The sequence below is a fragment of the Neomonachus schauinslandi genome, chromosome 10 (assembly GCF_002201575.2).
Source record: "Neomonachus schauinslandi chromosome 10, ASM220157v2, whole genome shotgun sequence".
Taxonomy (NCBI): Eukaryota; Metazoa; Chordata; class Mammalia; order Carnivora; family Phocidae; genus Neomonachus; species Neomonachus schauinslandi.
In genome coordinates this window covers 107,425,431-107,444,482 of record NC_058412.1, presented here as the reverse complement: position 1 = coordinate 107,444,482, position 19,052 = coordinate 107,425,431, and the positions used below count along the sequence as shown (strand labels likewise).

At 44.1% G+C, this 19,052-nt stretch overlaps 1 protein-coding gene and 1 pseudogene across 1 annotated transcript in view; both read left to right on the top strand.

Moving 5' to 3' along the window:
• Positions 1 to 1,100: 1,100 nt before the first annotated feature.
• The window catches only part of CDS2 (CDP-diacylglycerol synthase 2), a 57,903-nt gene continuing 39,951 nt past the window's right edge, over positions 1,101 to 19,052 (top strand). The window contains exon 1 of the mRNA XM_021688923.1: positions 1,101 to 1,253. Coding sequence (XP_021544598.1) covers positions 1,197 to 1,253 — 57 coding nt within the window. The 5' untranslated portion in view covers positions 1,101 to 1,196. The remainder of the gene's footprint in view (positions 1,254 to 19,052) is intronic.
• Positions 17,070 to 17,578, top strand: LOC110579327 (annotated as a pseudogene).

Sequence of the window (19,052 nt, the reverse complement as noted above, 5' to 3'; positions counted from 1 at the left end):
TCAAGTACTAGGATATGTCAGGTACACAGTGAACATCCACTATGAACGAAGCAGGCAGCATTCCTGTCCAAGAGAAGGTCTTTCAACAGTCCAGAAGACAGAAAAGAAATTTGAAAAACCGTGGAAGATCTTATCTGTAAAATAAAAATCGTATCTACTTCCCGGCAGAATAAATGAGATAAAGCGATTATTTAGTTCAGTGGCTAGCATAATTAATGAGTAAGTACTTGGCAAAGCAAAGCCGACTAATGTTTGGGTTTCACTTCCTTATCACGTGAATCTCTCCTCTTACACGGCGGCGCCCCGCCTGAGCGGCTCTCAGGACCCACCACAAGGCCTGTGGCTGGCTCAGATGAGTCTCCTGCCAAAGAAGGCTTTGCGGGGTCCCGATGTCTCCACACCAGGAAGGCCTCGGGGAGGTGGGAGACTGGAAGGGGACCCCAATCAACCCTGCGAGACAAGTGGCCCCGCGCAACCTCCCGCGCGCTCCTTCCTGCGCACGGAAGATGCCACCCCCAACCAGACCCCAGAGCAGACACTTGTTAGGCCCTGGCGATTCCCAGGGTTTTCCACTTCAGGGCCTAACAAGTGTCTGCTTTGTATGCGTGAGGGGCAAGCCCTGGCTATGGAGGACACGAAGCCGAGAGTACCAAGCTTCCTCCAGGTTAGACCTTGGAGGACACCGCCTCTCGCCCCCAGCTACTTACTTTACTTCTGGGATCCCGGGCGCCAGCGCCAGCCGTCCGCTGTCAAGCCGGAGCTCCCATTGGCTAGTCTCCTTCGGAAACACACGCCTTTTCCCGCCTCCTCACGCAGCTAGTCCAATGCACGCTTCTCCGTTCCGCTCCGCCCCGCCCCCACAACGCCTCCTCCCTGATGGATTTTCACCATTGGTGGATCTCTGCGGTCGTGATGGCGGCGGTGCGCGTGCGCGCTTGCTCCAGGGCCCTCCTCCCTAGCGGAGCGAGCGGGGCCGGTGCTGGAACAGGCCGATCGTGCTCCGCCCGGGTGAAAGGGCGGCGGCGGCGCTGGGCGGGGCCGAGTTCCACGGCCCGCGGCCGGGCTGTGGTGGGTCCTGAGAGCCGCTCAGGCGGGGCGGGGCCGGCCGAGCGGAGTCCGCGCCTACCCGCGCTGAGCTGCCCGCTCCGGCGGCTGCGCTGCTCGCCTGCCGCGACGTCGCGCCGGGGTCTCCAAGCATGACCGAGCTGAGGCAGAGGGCGGTCCGGGAGCCGGACGCGCCGCCCGAGGACAAGGTAGCGGCGGCGTCGGGGTTGGCGCGGCCGGGCAGCGGCGCCCCCCGGAGGTTCGCGGGGGCCGCGCGCAGGGGTGTCGTCTCGCTCTCTGACCCTTTGTCGCCGCCGACAGCGGCCCCGGGCAGCGCCGAGAGTGTTTGGGTGGGGGCCTCGGCGGAGCGCGCACGAGGGGGCGGTAGGTCGGAACCCCGGCTCTGGGGTCTGGTTGGGGGTGGCATCTTCCGTGCGCAGGAAGGAGCGCGCGGGAGGTTGCGCGGGGCCACTTGTCTCGCAGGGTTGATTGGGGTCCCCTTCCAGTCTCCCACCTCCCCGAGGCCTTCCTGGTGTGGAGACATCGGGACCCCGCAAAGCCTTCTTTGGCAGGAGACTCATCTGAGCCAGTCTAAAGCTCTCTGCTCCCCTTTAAAATATTATTTGGGCGAGGAGGCGGCTATCAAGACAAGGCCATGGGATTTGCCTCTTAGGAGATTTCAGTTCTTTCTTGAAAGTGAAATCTATTGGTTTTAAATTAAGCAGAGAGGTCTCTTGACTCACGTCGTCCGCAGGTATTGGAAGGTGTACTCCCAGTATAGGTTTCCTGCTTCAAGTGTGGGCATTGATGGGGTAGAGCAGGAAGGTAAAAAAAAAAAGAGGCCATCTTGGCGGGGACGCAGCTGGTTGGGGGGTGAGGGATGAGGGGGGTAGACACCTTTCATTGAAGTGAAAGATTTGTGTAGGGGAGTTGAGGAAGGTGGAGAGTGGTTGGTTCGGTGGACGTTGAATGACAGCGTAAGGGTTGGGGCTTGGCGGTAATATTTCGAGCTTCAGGAGCAGTGTGTTTGGTGAATGGATCTGGCAGTGGTGTGTAGAATGGACCGAGGGAGCCTGGGTCAGAATGGAAGACGCTGGTTAACTTGGGGGTTGCCAACGGGTGACCTGCACATGTTTTCTTTGGTCACATGCTATTTTAAAAACCAGAACGTTTCTCCTAACAGTCTGAATTTCAGGCCTATGTGGATAATTGGAAGATCTGCCATCATAGTCCCACCTGATTAACATGGGGCTGGAGCTGAGGACTGTTGCCACCAGTTCCTGTTGTCCTACACCAGGCCTACAGCACCCACTTATGTATGTTGCTTGCAGGTTTTGACAACTGGAGGAAAGGAACGTCAGGGAAACACCAGGAAGGAAGAAAGCACAAAATCTGGGGACAGGGTGTCAACAGAGCAGTTATACTAGAACACATGTTGGGGGTGAAAGATAATAGGGTGTTAAACAAGTTTTTTGTTACTGCTGTTGACACTGGATCATTCAAGGAGAACTCTTCATATTAATTTTTAGAATAAATTTTGGAGAAAATTCAGGGTTCCAGTGCAAGCTTAGGAGTCACTTGCAGAGAAACGGTACTTTGAAATCTCTTATCTTCCCATTAAATATCCTGGTTGGGCCTGAAAGAACTCTGCCCTACCCTGCATATACTAGTTGGTGAATATTTAGATGTATAGAGGTTGTATAGCCCTGTTTAAGATTTAATGTTACGGGACTTTGTGGCCTAAAAGATGTGAAGAGAGGGAGACAAAGAAGGCACGATAACCAGTGGGCTGTATTTTTTGAAAAGCTATTTGTAATGGTTAGACATACTTACTGGTGAAAACAAAAACACACACTCCATGGGATTGTGAGGTGAAAGTTTTTACCCTCCCCACTCAATTCCTTGGATCCATCTCCCAGAGAAAAAGTGCCAGTTGAGTCTTAATTACTTTCTCATTCCCATGTTTTAGGTAGGGAGAACATGAGGAGCTGTCCAGCTAAAGGTACCTTAAATTTTTACAACTGCACTTGAACCACTTATACAATGACAGAATGCCTGGGGTTGTGAGCTCCACTAAGTGCCTGTTCCCTGAAACACAGCAGCTACTGCATTCGGTTAAAAATCTGATTGATGTAGTCCATTAACCCAGAACAAGGCACTCAACTCCTCCTCTGCCCCATCACTCAGTATTTTTGAACTACCATGTATGGTATTTTTAATAATAAAGATACATTTTAAGAACTGTGAAATGCTTTATGTGCCTTTGATGAATGTATAGAATCTTTAAAAATATTTATTTCATAGTTTGAAAAACCTATTTTCATGATTCTGGCTTTGCTGATATTCTTCTGTTAAAACTTAAGAAAATTAGAATAAAATAGGGGTTCCTGGGTGGCTCAGTGGTTAAGCATCTGCCTTCAGCTCAGGTCATGATCCCAAGGTCCTGGGATCGAGTCCCACATCAGGCTCCTTGCTCAATGTGGAGCCTGTTTCTCCCTCTCCCTCTCCCTCTGCCTGCCACTCCCCCTGCTTGTGCTCTCCCTCTTGTTACCTCGCTCTCTCTCTGTCAAATAAATAAAATCTTAAAAAAAAAAAAAAGAAAATTAGAATAAAACAAGGCTATCTCTTTAAAGAAATGAATTGTGAAATGAGAACTTTCTTATTTCATAGTAGAAGAATTCAGAAAATAATATCAGGTCAGTTCATTAAAAGAAGTGGAACACATTTGAAAGATTCTTTAAAATGTTCCATTTGCTTAATGGTTGTGGCAAAATTGTTTTGTAAGTAAGTAATCATTAGTTTCAAAATAATCTGGAGAATGTGTTTATTAGAAGTCAGAAGGTATTTTGTTATATTTAGCATCCTAGAATGGAATTTTCAAAGCCAATTGCTAATAAAGGAAATGTTTTCCACTGGGAACCGTGCTTATAATTTTAAAGTCCCAAAGCACAGTATTGTTGCCAAATTTAAGAAACTTGGAATTTAAGCTTTGAGAATGATCCTCTTTGTGCCCAACCATGTTTTTCCAATGGAGGTTAGGAAAGAAAAAGTTGAAACATGGGCCAAAAGATTGTCATCTTAAAATTTATGTTGGGTTTGGCATTTCAGGAGACTTTGTTTTGGAGGTTAGAGTGAAGGCTCTGCTGTATTTAGGTGCTGGAGTGCTACTTAAATTAGAGCTTTACTTGTTTCAAGGCTTCCTTTGTAGATGGATGAAGCCAGCATGGGAAGGAAATAGTGACACCATTTAGAAAGAAGAGTTTAAAGTTTAACTGAAGACAGTCGTTAGGAGCAAGGACTGTGCCACTTACCAGCTGTGTAACTTTGAGCAAGGCACTTGTAAAAGCCTCTGTTTGTCCATCCCTAAAATGGAGGTGATAAAGTAGCATGTGCTTCAGAGGATATTCCTTTGGATTAAATGAATATGCATGTTACATAGGTAGGGCAGGAATTGTCACATTGTGATAATATATGAGCTAAGGTTGTTTCTGGCTGAAATACAGTTTTATAGAAAAAAATAATAGTCACCTTCCACTCTTGTAAGATGATTAAATCATCAAGTTATGAGTGCTTGGAGTAGTTTTTCCCTATTCATCACTTTTTAAGGAAAGTGTTACAGACAGGGCTTGGCCTTCTGTGACCGATCTTTTTTTTTTTTTAATTTAAAAAAATTTCTTAAAAGATGTTTATTTATTTATTTGACAGAGAGAGATACAGCGAGAGAGGGAACACAAGCAAGGGGAGTGGGAGAGGGAGAAGCAGGCTTCCCGCGGAGCAGGGAGCCCGATCCCAGGACCCTGGGATCATGACCTGAGCCGAAGACAGACGCTTAACGACTGAGCCACCCAGGCGCCCTGGCCTATCTTTTCAGTTCATTTCCTTGCTCAATTTTTCGGTGTTCAGAATCACAGGCAGGCTTTAGCCGTAGAAGCAGCATTGCTGTATGCAATTATCTTCCCTTCAGTGCACTAGCTCTAATATATTTGGGGACAGTGGTGAGTTATTAAAAGTGTTTTTCTGATTTTTAAGAGTGAATTACTGAAAAAATGAAATCTTATTTTAAGAGCTATAAAACTACAGATGTAGGAGAAATGCTCTATTTCAACTTTTTTTCTTATTGAGAAATACTTTGGGTATTGAAAAATCAGTAAACCTTGACTATGGTTCTTTTTTTTTTATTTTTATTTTATTTATTTATTTTTGAGAGAGAGAGAGAGCACATGCATGAGCTCCCGCTGAGCAGGGAGCCTGATGGAGGACTCGATCCCCGGACCCTGGGATCATGACCTGAGCTGAAGGCAGTCGCTTAACCAACCGAGCCACCCAGGCGCCCACCATGTTGCTTAACCGACTGAGCCATCCAGATGCCCTTGACTATGGTTCTTAAACAGGGAGAGAAGGTACAAGATTTGTCACGTAACCCACCATTTTAATTTTATTATTTATTATGTTGATCAAAGTGTGTAAGTTTAAAAACGCAACTCCCCATTTTGTGACTACTTAAAATTAGTTTTTTGGGGGGGCACCTGGGTGGCTCAGTCGTTAAGCGTCTGCCTTCGGCTCAGGTCATGATCCCAGGGTCCTGGGATCGAGCCCCGCATCGGGCTCCCTGCTCCGCGGGAAGCCTGCTTCTCTCTCTCCCACTCCCTCTGCTTGTGTTCCCTCTCTTACTGTGTCTCTCTGTCAAATAAATAAATAAAATCTTTAAAAAAAAAAATTAGTTTTTTAAAAAAATTTTTTTAAAAAGCTAATTTTGGGGGCACCTGGGTGGCTCAGTTGGTTAAGCGACTGCCTTCGGCTCAGGTCATGATCCTGGAGTCCCGGGATCAAGTCCCGCATCGGGCTCCCTGCTCGGCAGGGAGTCTGCTTCTCCCTCTGACCCTCCTCCCTCTCATGCTGTCTGTCTCTCATTCTCTCTGTCTTAAATAAATAAATAAAATCTTTAAAAAATAAATAAATAAATAAATAAAAAGCTAATTTTGGTGTGCCTGGCTGGCTCAGTTGGTAGAGCATGGAACTCTTGGTCTCAGGATTGTAAGTTTGAGCCCCACGTTGGGTGTAGAGATTACTTAAAAATAAAATCTTTTTTTTTTTAAAAGAGCTGATTTTGTTTGAAATGTTTTGTGTTTGTACTGATTTGTGATATTTCATTAGAATTTATATCTTTTAAAAATGTTAAATTGTTCTCATTGGTTATTAGAACTAGAAAGATCTTAGAAGTCATTATTTGATAGGATACCATATCCCAGAGAGTTTACTTGCTCAAGGTCACACAGCTTGTTAGAGGCAGAATGGGTCATAGTATGGTTTTCTTATTTCTGATTTTTGTCTCATTATGTTGCATAATGCTGCCCGCAAGGGTACAGAATTAATTTACAGACCTTAAAAACATACCCAAATAGCACCTATTTTTCTTATGTGGCTGTAAAAATCAGAAAAATAGCAAATGAATCTTTCAAAATATGTGTGTGTGTGTGTGTGTTTGCAAATTCTCAGTAAATGTGGAGATTCTGAGGAAAAAAAATTGGCAGAAAAAGTTGATTAGGTCCAGTTTTCCCAGTTACTGGTGGTTTATATATTCTGAAGTCCATTCCTGGGAGCAGCCATTTGGGTATCTTTGAAAGGAACTCCCAGTGTGGTTGGGCTCCTCACACTGAGCTGCACATGAGGCTGCTTTGCGGATGATGATTTTCAGTGTCAGAACCATTTGTTCCAGCAATGATCAGTCACTCAGTATTCAACACACCTTCTCCATAGAACATTCACTGAATCCGTGTCTGCTGTATACAGTCTCTGTTAGCTCTGAGGGAGGGCTGGTGTCTGTGTTCATGAAGAAAATGTTCAGGATTTTATACCAGTTTTGGCTCCAAATCTCCAAATATTTCATTCTTTCTCCATTGATTTGAAGAAATATAACTGAATGCACAAAAATGAATCTTGTAGCTAATTTCCCAGTTGCAAAAGGATGCAAATAATCATCCTTTAAACTGTTTGAAAGAATGTGAGCATCAATAGAGTTAACCCTGCCCCCCCATCTGCAGGGGATATGTTCCAGGACCCCAGTGGATGCCTACAACTGCAGATAGTACCGAATCCTATATCCACTGTGTTTTTTCCTATACATACATGCCTGTGATAAATCTTAATTTGCACATTAGCACAGTAAGAGATGAACAACAATATTAAAATAGAATAATTGCAACCATATACTATAATAAAAGTTATGTGAGTGTGTTCTTTCTCAAAATATTGTTCTGTACTCGCCCTTCTTGTGAAGATGTGAGATGATAAAATGCCTGTGTGAGGAGATGAAGTGAGGTCAATGATGTAGGCGCTGGGACTTAGAGGTTGGCTACTGTTGACCTTCTGACGATACCTTAGGAGGATCACCTGCTTCCAGACCCCAGCTGCCTGCTGGTAACTGGGGCCTGGGAAAGCAAAACTGCAGATAAGGGGACTCCTGTGTTTCTGATTTGTGTGCTCTTCCATTTATTCTAGGATCCACCCAGGTGGAGTATACTGAACTCGTTTGCATTTCCAGTAGGCATGTGGAGTAACTGCTGCACACGGCTTCGTGTTCCCCGTGCTGTGACAGTCTCCCTGCCTTTCCTGACCCATGCTGGAGGCTGCTGGGTGTGAGAAAGCACAGCCTTTCATGTGCTATGCTGCCTCTGGTTTGTGAAAGAGACCTAAAGACCCTGACTCATGATGAGTATTTTTGCCAGGGTCAACTTGGAAAAATATGAATTTGTTCCTGGCATTGGGCAGAGTTCTTGCCTTCCAAGCCTTGTGGCATGGTGGTGTGGCGCCAGCGATGGTAGGCTGGATCCATTAGGCAGCTCACCCTGCCAGTCTCCAATCTTTGTTCCCATGCTGTTTGCCCCGACAGTGGGGATGGCATAGGGCCCACTAGGTTGAGTGACCTTTTCAAGAAAGTTAAACTTCATTGTGTCATTTTGACTGGCAGTGCATGGTTCAGAATTTGAAAGGTGCAAAGGGTACGCTGTGAATTGCACCTCCCCTCCTCCCTAGTGCTCTGCAGACGCAGCCTCTTGAGCCAAGTTCCGGTGCTCATGAGTACCTGCTCTTGGTGCAGGACCTGATATGTCCTTCCAAAGTCAGATGTCCTTTTATTACCGTTTGGCACCAAGTCCTTTGTATTAGGGTCACCAGAGGGCCAGCCTGGGGCTTCTCTGTGAAGACTGTGCTGTGATTTTGAAAGAGCCGTTGAGGGCGCCTGGGTGGCTGAGTCATTAAGTGTCTGCCTTCGGCTCAGGTCATGATCCTGGGGTCCTGGGATCGAGCCCCACATCCTGCTCAGAGGGAAGCCTGCATCTCCCTCTCCCGCTCCCCCTGCTTGTGTTCCCTCTCTCGCTGTGTCTCTCTCTGTCAAATAAATAAATAAAATCTTAAAAAAAAAAAAAAAGAAAGAGCCGTTGAGACGTGGGATTTACTGGCAATACTCTCTGCTCCTGGGTGCCTGATGGTGAGAGGATTTCTGTCATTGACCCCAGATTCCTCAGTGGGCGATTCTCAGAGCCTCCTCCCCACAATCTATGTCCTGCTAGTCCTGGTGGTTTCAGTGATGTTCAGGACATTCCTTGGTGCGTATCCCTTAACCAGTGACTATCTCAAATCTGACTTCTCTTGTTCTAGACATTGGCCCTCTTTCTGTCTCCTCTGCAAGTAGAATCAGATCTCTAAGTGGCTCTAGGTTAAGTCCATTGGTCCCTGTGTCTTCTGCTCCCTCACCCCGTCCAGGTCACAGGTTCTAACCAGGTGTTACCTGGATTCCTTACCTGTTGCTCTTGCGTATTTCACATAGTTCAGCACTACTGAGAACCCTCTAAGTGAGCTCCATCCCTTCAGGATTTGTACTCAGTCACTTCTAGTTCATCTGTCCTTTCTATCCTCTAACAGCTCTGAAATCACCCTGCTAATTAGAGGGGAAAAAAGAAAAAAGAATTATGGCTGTAGAAGATTATAAAGTCTTCTCTCTTACCCAGTCCCTTCTCTTGCTTGGTACCCCTGTGATATCAGTCTTGGCTCTTGCTGTTTCCACCTCCTGAATTGTGCTTTTTCCCTGTCACCCCTCTCCCTACCTCTACCTGTTTAAATCTTATTTTCTCAAAATCTGTTTTAGCTCTTCTCCATCTCGTTACTTCATCAGGCATATATTTATTGTAGAAATCGCAGAAATGTATACATATGAGAATGAAACCCACCAACAATCCCATCACGCAGAGAAACAACCATTGTTCAAATGCATGTGGTTGAGCACAGCTGTAATAGTAGTTACCATGTATGATCTGACAGCTTGCCTTTTTATGCTCTCAGAAGCATTTTCCCACATCGTTAAGGTTCTTTAAGTTCTTTATAAGCAGTATTTCAAACTTTTTCTTATTATGAAAGAAACAGATGAAAAAAAAAAGATATTCATTGTAGAAGCACCAAAAAGAAAAGAAATCACCTCAAGCCTGCCATTGAGAGAGAACCACTGTCGTTGATGTTTTGGTGCGTAGCCTTTCTTTTTATATGCACTGCACATTCATGGACTATGTATACTACTGTTTTATAACTCATTTTTTTTACTTAAGAATATGCCCTAAACATTGTTCAAGTCTGTAAATACATAACCAGCATCATTTTTAATGTCTATGTGTCATTTCATTGTGTTTCTGTACCTCAACTTATTGAACCAGTCAGGCTTTTAAGTTGTTTAAGTGTTTTGCTCTTATAAGCAAGCTGCAGGAAATACCCTTGTTGAAATAAAACAAAACACAAAAAACCCTTTCTGCACATGCATATCCTTAGATAAGTTCTATGTTTAGAACTGCTGATTTAAAAAGGGATGTACATTGTCTAAGCTTTTGATACAATTAATATATTTCCTTCCTGCCGTAAATTTGTAGCCACCCTAACTGCATGAGAGTGTCTATCTTTGTGGTCTCTCCTTCCCCACAAAGACATACTGAGTATTCACTTGTTTCCTGATTTTATTTTATTTTATTTTATTTTATTTTTTTAAAAGATTATTTATTTGAGAGAGAGAGAATGAGAGAGAGCACATGAGAGGGGGGAGGGTCAGAGGGAGAAGCAGACTCCCCGCCAAGCAGGGAGCCCGATGCGGGACTCGATCCCGGGACTCCAGGATCATGACCTGAGCCGAAGGCAGTCGCTTAACCAACTGAGCCACCCAGGCGCCCTTGTTTCCTGATTTTAGAAGAGGCATTATTATAGCCTAGTGGTTACAAGCACAGACTTCTAGTTGGACTGCTTGGTTTGTAACCTGGCTCCCCCAGTAATTTGCCTCAATTTTCTCCTCTAAATAATGGGGCTTAGAAAGAGGTTGTTCTGAGACATTATCATGCTTTTCCCATAGGAACTGTACCTTAGAGTAACCAAATATTTGATTAGAAGTGTCTCTTTATGGGCGCCTGGGTGGCTCAGTTGGTTAGGCGACTGCTTCGGCTCAGGTCATGATCCTGGAGTCCCTGGATCGAGTCCCGCATCGGGCTCCCTGCTCGGCAGGGAGTCTGCTTCTCCCTCTGACCCTCCCCCCTCTCATGTGCTCTCTCTCTCATTCTCTCTCTCAAATAAATAAATAAATAAATCTTAAAAAAAAAAAAAGAAGTGTCTCTTTATAGAATAAATGAAAAAATAATATATTCAACTCCCCATTGAATTGATAGAATGAGACCATAACCATCAATGCTGCTACCATCAGACAACCAGATACTGTGTATCTCTTGATGGAGGTACAAATTAGAGGAGGAATCTTGTCCAAAAATCATACTTGAGCCTGATCAATACTTTAGTTCTAAGTGCTAGTTTACAGGAAATTCAAGGGACAAGAGAACACACTGAAAAACACCACTGGACAATTGACCTGGTTACTTTAGAAAATATGTGGCAAGGAGACATCTTGCCCCATTTTAAGAAAAGCGGAGGCAATAGATATGATAAAACCTACACATTAAAAGACTTAAGGTATATTAATGATTTCAGGACCTTATTTGGGTCCTGATTCAATCAAACTGCTATGAAAAAAATTGAAAATTTTGGGTAAATTCAAATATTGGAGATTTAATATAAAGAAATTGTTCATTTTTATAGGTGTGATAATGGTATAGTGATATTTTAAAAGCCCCTAATAAAGAAAACACTAACTGTAAAAGAAAGAGTTGGTAAATAGAGCTACATCAAAATTAAGAACTAAATGAAAAGGAAATCTACAGATGAGAAGGAAGTCTACAGATGAGAAGATATAAAAAATATATTTGACACAAGACTCATCCGGAATCTGTGTAAAGAATTCCTACAAAATGAATATATAAAAAAGACAATTAAATGGGCTCTTCATATGATCAGTAAATATATAAAAATGTGCCCAACATCATTAGTAATTAGGGAAGTGCAAATTAAAACCCACAATGAGATTCCACTGTACACGCATCAGCATGTCTAAGATTAAGAAGACTGAAAATACTAAGGGATGGCAAGTATGTGGAGTTCATATACTGTTTGTGGGAGTATAAACTGGTACAACCACTCTGGAAACTAGCAAATATTTACTGAAGGCTATATATAGGGGCATCTGGATGTCTCAGTCGGTTTGGTGTCCAACTCTTGGTTTCGGTTCAGGTCGTGATCTCAGGGTCGTGAGATTGAGCCCCGTGTTGGGCTGGGTTCTTCGCTCAGCTTAGAGTCTGCTTGAGATTCTTTCCCTCTCCGTCTGCTCCACCCCACCCCACTCATGTGCGTGCTCTCTCTCTCTCAAATAAATAAATAAAATCTTAAATAAAACCTACATATATACAAATCCTATGAATATTCATAGGTGATTACCTGATAGAAATCTGTGCATAATGTTCATAATGTTCACTAAAAGACAAGTTCTAGAATATTGAAAGCAGTGTTCTCTGCAGTAACCCCAACCTGCAAACAATCCAAATTGTGAATAATGCTGCCATGAACATGGGTGTATAAATATCTTTTGGGAACTCTGCTTTCAGTTATTTTGGGCATAGACCCCAAAGTGGAATTGCTGGATCATATGGTAATTCTGTGTTTAATTTCTTGAGAAACTGCCACACTGTGTATTCTTATATTTTGGGAATTTGTTTTAATATCTAATAATGGCAAGTATTGATTAATGTAACTTACATAGATAACTATTGAGATCTTCAGTAATAGCGTAAAGAGGGGGGCGCCTGGGTGGCTCAGTCAGTTAAGCATCTGCCTTCGGCTCAGGTCATGGTCCCAGGGTCCTGGGATCAAGCCCCGCGTTGGGCTCCCAACTCAGTGGGGAGTCTGCTTCGTCCTCTCCCTCTGCCTGCTGCCCCACCTGCTTGTGCATGTGCGCGCGCTCTCTCTGTCAAATAAATAAATAAAATCTTTTAAAAAAAGTGTAAAGAGGCCTTGAGATTTAAAAAAAAAAAGGCAAGAACTGCAGCCTTAATGAACTGTATTACTCACCAAGGAAGAGAAGGGTTGAAGCAGTCATTGCTAATGGATGTGGATGAGGTGGGTGATACTCTCCTTTGCTCTGCAGTGTCCCAGTTTGGAGGATATCTTATATGGTCAACCTAATAATGGGATCCATTATCAAGCAGATCGTCAGACTGGGTAACCCAGTCACGTTTGGGTGGTGTTGTAGTAGAGCTTCCTGAACTGGCAAGCTTTCATCTTCTTGTAGACCATGCTTTAGGATGAAAAAACTACAGAATAGAGCTTTATTATACCCCTGGTTGTTACGTTAAAAATTTCTTTGTATGGTGCTATAAGACATCAGGCCATTTTTTTTCCTAAAAGAAAGCCTCTTATCATATAGTCACAAAGCATATGTTGCCAATGTGACCACTCTCAAAATACCAGTAATTTTGAAGACCATACATTCCTTTTGAATTATGACTAATGATTTGATATCTGTTTAATGATTCTGACCTCCTCCCACTGTTATTTGGAATATAACTCAAAAATTTCCCCATGTATTGTTTTGTTAAAAATGTCAAATGGGGGTGCCTAGGTGGCTCAGCCATTTATGTGTCTGACTCTTGATTTTGGCTCAGGTCGTAATCTCAGGGTTGTGGGATCAAGCCCTGCGTTGGGCTCCGTGCTCAGTGGGGAGTCTGAGATTCTCCCTCTCCCTCTGCCCCTGCCCCCCCCCCCCCGCTGTGCTCTCATTCACTCTCTATCCCTAAAAATAAGTCTGTAAAAAAAAAAGTCAAATGGATTTTTGAGACACAAATGTTTGTTTCCTATATAAACATTGACTGAAAACATCATGTTGAGGATCATGTGCATTGTATGTAGTTTGCATATTAACAATCTTTGTGTGTCTTCCCAGGAAAATGCTAACTGGGGAGGGTTTGCAGGGCGTGCTTGCTTGATCCAGTCTTTTCTTCCAGTCTGCAGAACATACCACTTACTCCCAAGGCAGGCGGCAGCAAGCCCATCCAGTTGCTAGTCCTTGAATGCAGCCCAGAGTTCTGTATCGCAGTTTGATGTCCAGTAGTCTCACTGGGTCTGGTTACCATGCACTAAAGGTTATCTTCCATCCCTCTCCCCTTCAAGGACAGTTGTGGAAGAGGGTCAGGCTGAAGGGGGCAGGATAACCCAAATAAGCTTTCCCATTTGGACAAGGAAAGAATGAGCAGCAATGTCTTGGCTTACCTTTCTCCTGACTAGGAATTTGTCTGAGACCTCTGTGTGCTTAGATGGGGCCTGCTGCTTGATAGGCTTCATTTTAGGTTGAGCAGATGGGGAGCCAAACCTCCTAAATCTCATCTACCATCCTGTATGTCAGATCTCAGTCCAGAACTCCTCCACAGTAGCAGAGGGCAGAGGGCTTCTATTTTCTCTGGAGCCTTTCTGAAGTATATGCTCTTGGCTACACTTTCTGTTTTATTTTCCTCCATCTTAGTTCTTCAATCTACTTTGTTATCTAGAAATTTGTTGAAATCTCATGTATGTGGTTGGTCCCTGTCCCTTACTATTTCTGCCTAAAAGGCCATGGTTTTATTCCTTACTATGCTTATTGACATTCAATTCAGTGGGATATTGAGGTCAAAAGGCATGTACTCTGTCTGCTTTTATCAACAGGAAATTTTCAGTTTTGAGAGACTGAGCTGATCTTACATTAGAAGCAGCCTGTTGCAACACTTTTGTTGTTCCGTGTTTGGGGTGAAGGATAAACATGGTTCCTCTTGATTGAATTCTGGGCTTCCGCTCTTGACATTAAGAAGGGCAAGAGTTGACAGCTGATCGTGGGAAGTACCTGTGTTCGATTGGAGTTGGCTGATGGAGGAGAGGACCCTGGGTAGGAGATCAGGGAAGAGTCAGGAGAGGGTGGTGTGCTACCAGATCCTGAAAGAACAAGTTTTTGAGAAGAAAGAACAGCTGTGTCAAGTACCATGGAGAGGTCAAGTAGAATGAGGAACAGACAATGTTATTTCCTTGCCAATGTTATTTCCCACAGTGGTCCAAAAATCTTTTCATGGAAGATGGTATCTCAGAAGGTGATAGGACCTAAGTTTTTCTGAACAGTAAACCTTCATACATTTCCCATTTTATGGATTTTGCTAAGTTCTTATGATATATTTTAAAAAGATAAATAAAATCTTTTAATAAATAAAATAATAAATAAAATTTATTTGACAGAGAGAGGGAGAGAGCGAGCGAATGCAAACAGGGGTAGCGGCAGGCAGAGGGAGAAGCAGACTCCCTGCTGAGCAGGGAGCCTGATGTGGAACTTGATCCCAGGACCCTGGGATCATGACCTGAGCTGAAGGCAGATGCTTAACTGACTGAGCCACTCAGGAGTTCCGGTCTTATGATATTTTTAAGCCTCTGTTACCTTATGAAATAACTAGTACTATGTGTGTTTATAACCTGTTTCTTTAAACATTACTGCAAAGTCTAAGGCTTCTGTACCGAAAACTAGTTGCTGTCCTGTTAAGCTGCAAGTGACTGAAAACCACAAATGATAGTGGCTTAAACCAGATAGAAGTATAAATACACTTCTTCCTCACATGTCAAGGATTCAGATTCCTTCTCTCTGGCTGTTCCATCATCCTGAGTGTGTGACTTCCACCCCTAGTACAGGATGGCTGCAGAATTCTAGCCATCACATCCATATTCCAGCAGACAGGAAGAAGGGAAAAAGAGAGAAAAGGCCTGTTCCTTTCCTGTAAGGACTCTTCCTAGAAAATGCACTGTTTTTGCATCTACCCTGTTGGTCAGAACTCTGTCACATGTCCTTGCCTGGCTGCAAGGGAAGCTGGAAAATGCCCTTTCTAGGTGGCCATGTGCTTGACTAAGCCCTGGGGTTCCTATTATAATGGAAGAAAAGGAGAATAGATGTTGGGACAGAGAACTTTGAGCACTTCCAAAGGCCTGAAGATGCCCATGAAAAATTGGCAGGCATTCTACAAAGCAGTGAAGAAGCAAAGCTGTGGGAAGACAAGGGTGGAGAGTAGAAATGTCCACCTGTGGCGGCCGAGGGTCTCCTCTGGTGGTAGTAGGCAGCCGGCTCACTGACAGCCAGACAAGGAGAAAAGAGGGACTGTTTCACGGTTTGAGGATGGGAAAGTAGAGCAGGGATCAAGCACAGGTAGCTGCCTGTGGCTTAAAGGGAGAACCCTCCAGGCACAGGCCTTGAGGATCTGTTGGTGGGTGGTCCATAAATGTCTGGCAAGCAAAGGAATAATATCTAGAAAACTCCCTGTATCTCAGTAGCTCCCAAGACCCTGAGATCATGACCTGAGCCAAAACCAAGAGTTAGATGCTTAACCGACTGAGCCACCCAGGCACCAACTCCCTTTTCTTAAAGTCATCTTTATCCTCAACATGAGGCTCAAACTCACAACCCTGAGATCAAGAGTTACATGCTCCACTGACTGAGTCAGCCGGATGCCCCTAAAATGATGATCTTAATTCTTACGAAATTTTATGGAAATGACCTGTTAAAGATAGCCAGCAGTGGTGCTGCTTTAACTAGATGACTTCAGATAAAAATCATCACACATGCAGCCTCTTTCCACCATTGCAACAGAAAAGTACATTCCCTAGATGTTGGAACAGTCACTTGCTGGCGGGGGTGCAGGTCCTGGCAGCTCTCTCCTGCTGCCTGAAGGGCCTAACAAGGAGGCCATGGCTAGTTTCTTAGTGTGATGGGGCACTTCTCTTTGGAGAAATGTATCAGTTACTGATAAATTCAGTCTTCAAAATAATAATATATAGTATTCTAAATAAGAGGTCGTTGGTGGAAAAATAATCAGTTGAGGAATGGTCCGATTATGTCACATATGGAAGCAGGCTCAGGGGGACTGACCAGCCGGCCTCCATTCTGATTGCCTTTAGCCAGTTTCTCCAGGGGCTTCCCTCTGAAGGCATAAATCATAAATCTTCTGTGTTCCCTTTGACTGTCGGTGTGTAGTGTCCCATCCTACTGTTTGAGTATGAGGGTAGTTTGTAGAAGCGCAAAGGTCAGGTCTCCTTCACTGGCCACTTTAAATAGAATCTCCCGCCGCAGTCTAGTCTGCCGTGTTGAGGCTGACGTCTGTCACCCCCTATAGTTTTGGGAGAGCAAGGGCCACATGGGCTTTGTTTTTTCACAGGGATGTCATCCAGACTCAGTTTTCTCTTGAACAGTTGTCATTTCTATCTCCAATCTGCTCCACAGAATTCTCTGTACAGAGAATTTTCAATTTTCACATAGTGGTCTGTTGAAAACACGCTACAGGAGAGTAGCTATTTTGAGCACTGCTGACAAAGAACCATTTCTTCCAGAGATATCAACCTTTTCTAGAGGCTTTTTATCAGACAAGCAACATCTCCTCATTCTAGAGGGTCCTGCTTGATTCCTAGTTGCTGTGGTTGGACATCCTCTTTCCTAGGTCTCAGGAAGAATTATCCGGATTACAGGGTTTGGTGTTCTAACACACGACTCTTACATTTCTCATTGGACTTAAATATCCAAGATATGAGCTCTCTGTCTTTTGTGCCCTGGGAGCAGTTCTCCTGCCGCAGCCCCTCATCCCCTGAAAATGTATGTCTGTGCGAAGTTCCTCTCCACCCCCTTGGGCAGGAGCACCTCTCAGCTGTTGAGCCGATCAGTGTCTCCAGCGGTGCTAAAAGCACCTGGAGACACTGACAGATGAGAGCCTCAGCAGCTTGGTAGCCCCGTGTCCCCTGACCTCACTTATTCCCAGCCGCAGCTGAACCAGAGCCATTTCAAGGGAAGTTCATTGGGGCTGGGGCTTTCACGGTAGGGATGGCTGGCTCTGGGGCTGGAATTGGGACTGTGTTTGGGAATTTCATCATTGGTCATGTCAGGAACCTGTCTCTGAAGCAACAGCTCTTCTGCGCCATCCTGGACTTTGCCCTCTTGGAGGCCATGGGGCTCTTTTGCCTGGTGGTGGCCTTTCTCATCCTCTTCACTATGTGAAGGAGCTGTGTCTCCATCTTTCTCCCGTGTCTCGTCTGCCCGGTATGTTCCTTTTCTTATACCTCCCCAGGCAGCCTGGGGAAAGTGGTTGGCTCAGGGTTTGATAAAGGGAAGACAAATAAATACTGTATTAATAAGATAAAAGAAAATCCAAAATCTAAGAATGAGCTATTATTTGAAGTTGAAAAACCAAAGGCTTTTAGTGTCCAGGGGATCAAAAAGGGGATGGAAAACCAGGATGGTTTGAGATTTTTCAAGGCCCCCTTTTTTTCCCAGGGAAATTTGGCCCAGGATTTCCATCTTCATTCATCACAAATGTCTCTTAGCCTTGACGAGTTCAGTATAGATAATGTGGTTGGGGAAGCTGACCTCGGGCTGGTTGTTTTGGTTACTTTGAAGAATCTCATGTTGCCTCCTATGGTTATCCATGTGGGACTAGGGCTTGCTCGTCATTCTGACTTGTTTAGCACTGCTTGGGCGGGGGCAGAGGGAGAGCTTGTGGGGTGGTGACATTTGAGCTGAAGGAGCAGGAATGTGTCTGGAAAGATGGACCAAGAATAAGTGAGGGGTCCCAGTGGGAAGGCCTGAGGGCCAGGCCAGAAAGTTTAGGAGGAAGCCAGTAAAGGTGTCAGCACAGAGAAGTTGAGAGGCTTAGATATATCCATTTGGTGCTTTTTTTAAAGTATGGAAACAAAACTTGTTTGGTGGAAAATGTGGAGGTGATGGAAAATATTTAAAAATTTAAACTACCTTTAATTTTACTACCTAGAATATAACTGCCGCTAACATTTTTATTGTGCCCTGCTCATCTTTTTTCTATGGATGCTTGGTGTTTTTCCCTATCTTTGTTAAGTAGATCATATAAGTTGTTTCTTCTTATAAGGGCATGATGAACATCCTCATGTAAATGAGGTATTTCTCTAGATACCCACTTTGGGTATATTTCTCATCAAGGAATGACTAGATCAGAGGAGATGTGAACCATTTAAAGTTTCTTAATACATATTTCCAAATTGCCTTTCAGAAAGGTGGTACTAATTTACATTTGCATGAGTACTGTATAAGCGTACTGGTTTTCTCCAAGCCTGGTCCACCGTGAATGTTCTTTTTATCTATTCAGTCTGATGTGAGAATATGGCTTCTATGGCCATTTTTTATGTCATTGATTATTAGTGAGGTTAAATAAGCATACACGTTATTTGTATTTGGCAAATTGTCTCTCGCTGATTTTTTTCTATTGGCATGGCCACATTTTATTGACTTGTAAGAGGTTTTGTTTTGTTTTTAATAGGTAAGGAAGCTGAAAATCTAATTTTTCATAGACACGCTGCAGTGATCACCTAGCAGGTGTTTGAGAGCCAGGGGGCGCTGTTCAGCAGGGCTGTGATGTTATTACATGTCCTGCTCATGCAGTGACCAGCTGGTGACGTGTGTATATATATCTAGAGGCAGGCTTCCTGGATTATCAGAAGTATTGGCTCCTGTTTTACAGGGATGAGCAAAAAGGCCTGAACTTCAAGTCAGAATTGAACCCAGGTAGGCTGAATCTGAGTTCCAT